The sequence below is a fragment of the Etheostoma spectabile genome, unplaced genomic scaffold, assembly GCF_008692095.1.
Source record: "Etheostoma spectabile isolate EspeVRDwgs_2016 unplaced genomic scaffold, UIUC_Espe_1.0 scaffold00002259, whole genome shotgun sequence".
Lineage (NCBI taxonomy): Eukaryota > Metazoa > Chordata > Actinopteri > Perciformes > Percidae > Etheostoma > Etheostoma spectabile.
This window is the reverse complement of record NW_022602874.1, coordinates 100,619-104,762: the sequence shown is the minus strand read 5'-3', so window position 1 is coordinate 104,762 and position 4,144 is coordinate 100,619. Positions and strand designations below refer to the sequence as shown.

The 4,144-nt window shown below is 36.9% G+C and overlaps 1 protein-coding gene across 1 annotated transcript; it reads left to right on the top strand.

Moving 5' to 3' along the window:
* Positions 1-571: 571 nt before the first annotated feature.
* LOC116675781 (olfactory receptor 6N1-like) lies at positions 572-1,541 on the top strand. Its single transcript, XM_032507371.1, has one exon. The coding sequence runs from the start codon at positions 597-599 to the stop codon at positions 1,539-1,541; it is 945 nt and encodes a 314-aa protein (XP_032363262.1). The 5' UTR covers positions 572-596.
* The last annotated feature ends 2,603 nt before the right edge of the window (positions 1,542-4,144 follow it).

Genomic DNA, 4,144 nt, shown 5'->3' with positions numbered 1-4,144 from the left:
CCTTTGGACCCTGTGTGTCCAGGTTGCTGCTCTCAGTGAGACAGCAAAACAGGATAAAGGTTCAGCTGCTGCCTCAGTCTGCTGCAGTCAGGGGAGGGTGCTGTGTATTATTCTAAAAGCTAAGTTAACACACACTGATGCAAAGACTGTTTTCTGAATATCTTCATGAATGTATTAACTGAAAAGACCACATGAATAACATGAACGCTATATACAGTATATTCTGTTGTCTGATATATGTACTGAATTCTCAGCTATCAGAGGACACTCTTTTTATTGAGCTGACATGAGATTGCTTGTTGATTTAGTTCATGTGACCCTAACCTTTTTCCACCTATGCCTATTTTTTGAACATGTCTTTTTTAACTAACTCAAATGTTGTGGTTATGCAGAATATTAGACACAATTGTTAGAAATGTTCAGTTGATGCAACTTACATGCAGGTTTATTGACTGTTTTGTGTCTTTTGAAGTGTTGAAATAGAACATTTTGCTGAAATATTGTAATCCCATTTACCCTCAATCCGTTTTTCTTTTCCTCTTTCTTTGTCTCCATTACCGTCACTTCTCTTCTTCCAGCTCTGCTGTTGTGCAGACATGATGAGCAACAACAGCCTGAATCCTTTGTATTTTCGGTTCACTCTGTTTGCAGACTTTGGGCCCCTCAGGTATCTGTTCTTCAGTCTGTGTCTGTTGCTCTACATGACTATTGTCTCTGCTAACGTTGTCATTATTCTGACAGTCTGTCTGGAGAAGTCTCTGCATCAGCCCATGTATATTTTTATCAGCTGTCTGTCTTTTAACTCTCTGTACGGCTCAGCCGGCTTCTTCCCCAGGTTTCTGATGGACATTCTGTCTGACACTCATTTAATCTCACGTCCATTATGTTTCATTCAGATATATGTTATTAGCAACTATTTATCATGTGAGATGACTTTCCTTAGCATCATGGCCTATGATAGATTTGTTGCTATTTGCCAGCCTTTACACTATCACAGTAAAATGACAGTTAAGATGGTTACACAGCTTGTGATTTGCGCCGTGCTCTACCCTGTATTTGTTGTGGGTTTGGGTCTCTATCTTACTGCCCGATTACCGCTGTGTGGCAATAAACTGAATAGGCTGTTCTGTTCCAACTGGCCTGTGGTTCACCTCTCGTGTGTGGACATAACTCATATTAACATAGCAGGTCAGTTTCTTTTAGTCACAACCATCCTAACCCCCCTGTTCTTTGTCCTGTACACCTATCTCCGTATCCTGCTTGTTTGCAGGAGAAGCTCGTCTGATTTCAGAGGAAAGGCGTTCCAGACCTGCCTGCCTCACATCATCACATTCACCACCTATTCTCTCTCTGTCTTCTGTGAGCTGTCATTGAGTCGATCTGAGACTGCTAAAATGAATCCTATCATCACAGTTGCTTTATCTTTAGAGTATTTGATGGTCCCCCCCATTAATAACCCTCTAGTTTACGGCCTGAGTCTGCCTCAAATCAAAGGAGGGATTGTGAGATTTTTTAAGAAGATTCCTGCTGGAAAAATGTAAAACTTAAAATGCACATATAGACCATAAATTGCAAAGCTACAAAATATGCTTCTAATACGGCTCTCAGTTATCTTGTTTCATTTAATTTATTTATCTTGAACAAACAACAGTGTTGCAAGACAACAGTGAAAACAAAGAATTAAAAACCACTGAATGAAACACAGACAATCAGTATTTGACATAAAAAACTGATTTTATATATGTATATATATATATATATATATATATATATATATATATAATATAATATATATATATATATATATATATATATTAGTTTGAGAAGGAGCAGGTGGAAGCAATTTGAAATGACCCCTGGCACAAAATCATCTTATAACAAAGTAAAAAGATATGCAAATACTTATACAACAATACCTTTGCATTACATTTCCATTCCTATGTTTCGATTTCTTTTCTGTATTGGTCCAGTAATGATTTTTATAATCCTTTTTTTAACTAAATGGTGTTATGGCTCTTTTTGATGTCATTGTTCAGTCCATCCCATAATCTCACCCCACAAACTGAAACACACATGCTTTTAACAGTAGTTCACAATGTCCTCTTAGATGATTTCCCCCGGCTCTTTCCTTCAACATTGGGCGTATGTTACATGATCAATTATTTTCTTTAACTTTAAACATAAATTGTGCAGTTTTGAATGTAACAATGTTCATAAATATCAACAAATTTGAATTAAAAACAGATGATCAGCTCATGTGTGTGATTTACTGTCCTGATTGCTCTTTTTTGCAATGTGCAAATATTTTGTAAGTTACTTTTCTAGGTACAGTATTTCCCCAAACTCCCACACAATATAACAAATATGGTAAAAAGTGTGCAGTACAGAGTATGTAATGTATTTTGGGTCAATATGTAGTTGTAGTTGAAATCAATATACTACTACTCCTGGCCATCTTCATGCACAGAAATTTAATAAGGGGCTTCCAGAACAGTTTGGATTCAAGTTCAACCCCCAGAAATGTAATTTCATAGACTCTTTTGATTGTTTTTTTATCAATTACTAATTTAACATCTGTATTTGTAGTATGATTTCCAAATATAAGGCATTACGATTTGTTTAAAGTTTAAAAATAACATATTGAAATCAAAACATTGTTTTGATTTATTCATTTTGTAAGATATCCTCACAACAAAATGCTGTTACATACATTTTAAGGGGGGGCTTTTTAAACTCACATTGTGGGTGTGGATTAGTCTCAGCTGTTCATAAAAAGAATCTATTTCCCACACAGTAAATGTTAAAACACGTGTTAGAATATTATATAAATATTTTATATATCGCTTTTTTAGGCCGATTGGACGCCAATAAAACTTGGGCCATTGGTATCATAACCTAGAACTGTGGTTTCCAAACGTTTTCACTTCCAGTAAAGGAAAGTGACATTAAAATATATTAAATGTTACCAATATTAAAATAGTCATACATTCTGATCATGGTGTAACTAATGGATTGGATTATAGTGAAAATAGTCATTTTCCCTTTGGCTGGGGACCCCATAGACCCCCTCAGGGACCCGGTTAGATCCCCAGACCCCACTTTGGGAACCACTGACCTAGATCAAACTACAATTGATAGGATTTTAGGTGTGTTTGATGGGAATTTGGTCTCACAATATTTGACCTTGTTTGTTACACGGTTCACTCCGTTTTAATATTGTTTTGTAGTTTGTGAGGATTGAGTTTTTTTTAAATTATAATATTATAATGATCCTCTCCGGGAAACCATCACCTTATCGTGGTGGACACGATAATGTGACCATTCTGGTCGTGGAACAACGGATCAGATCTTCACTCTGGCAAGGATCTTGGGGGGAGCCTGGGAGTATGCCCAACCAGTCTCCATGTGTTTTGTGGATCTGGAGAAGGTGTATGAAGGCGTGTTTTGAACACTTGAGGTATTTCAGTAAAGTCTTTGGTCTTGGACAGTTACCTTGCAATCTAAAACGGTATATTCTATTGTCTCTGGAACAATAGTAGGCAGTTGGAGGAGCAATGGCTCTTTACCGTGAAGATGCAAAAGAAGATGTTCTAGGTAAAATCTAAACCTACTCACCTTATGCTGGTTACAATATTCTAAAATCAACAATGCCAGAGAAAAATGACAAAGTGTAATAACATTTTTTAATACAGTATTGGCATTTTTCATTAAAGTTAAAAAGCATACCGTTAGTTACGGTTTCTGCTTGTGCAGGTAGTGTGGCAGAGTGATCTAAGGCAGGGGTTCCCAAAACTTTCAGCCCGCGACCCCCAAAGTAACGGTGCAAGTGACTCGCGACCCCCCCCCCACTATAAACATTGCGCGCAACCGCGCACGCACTACAGGCGTATCCAAACATGAGCATATTGACAACACAAAATAACACAACAGCCATGACATTATTCTACAGTAATTTACTCATTACTTTAATTTGAACTTAATCTCACCTAATGAGGTGGATGTGCAGTATGTTTGGAGCACAGCAAGTTAAAAAGCTCTATATTTTAATTTAAAATAGTTTTATATACATTACACACTAGGCCAAAAAAAGAAAAATCCCTTTTACCTATTTCGGCCTTACAGTATTCGGTATTTCGTGGTGTTG

Excerpts from the sequence above, each read along its gene's own strand:
- LOC116675781 (XM_032507371.1), top strand. The coding sequence starts at position 597 with ATGATGAGCAACAACAGCCTGAATCCTTTGTATTTTCGGTTCACTCTG.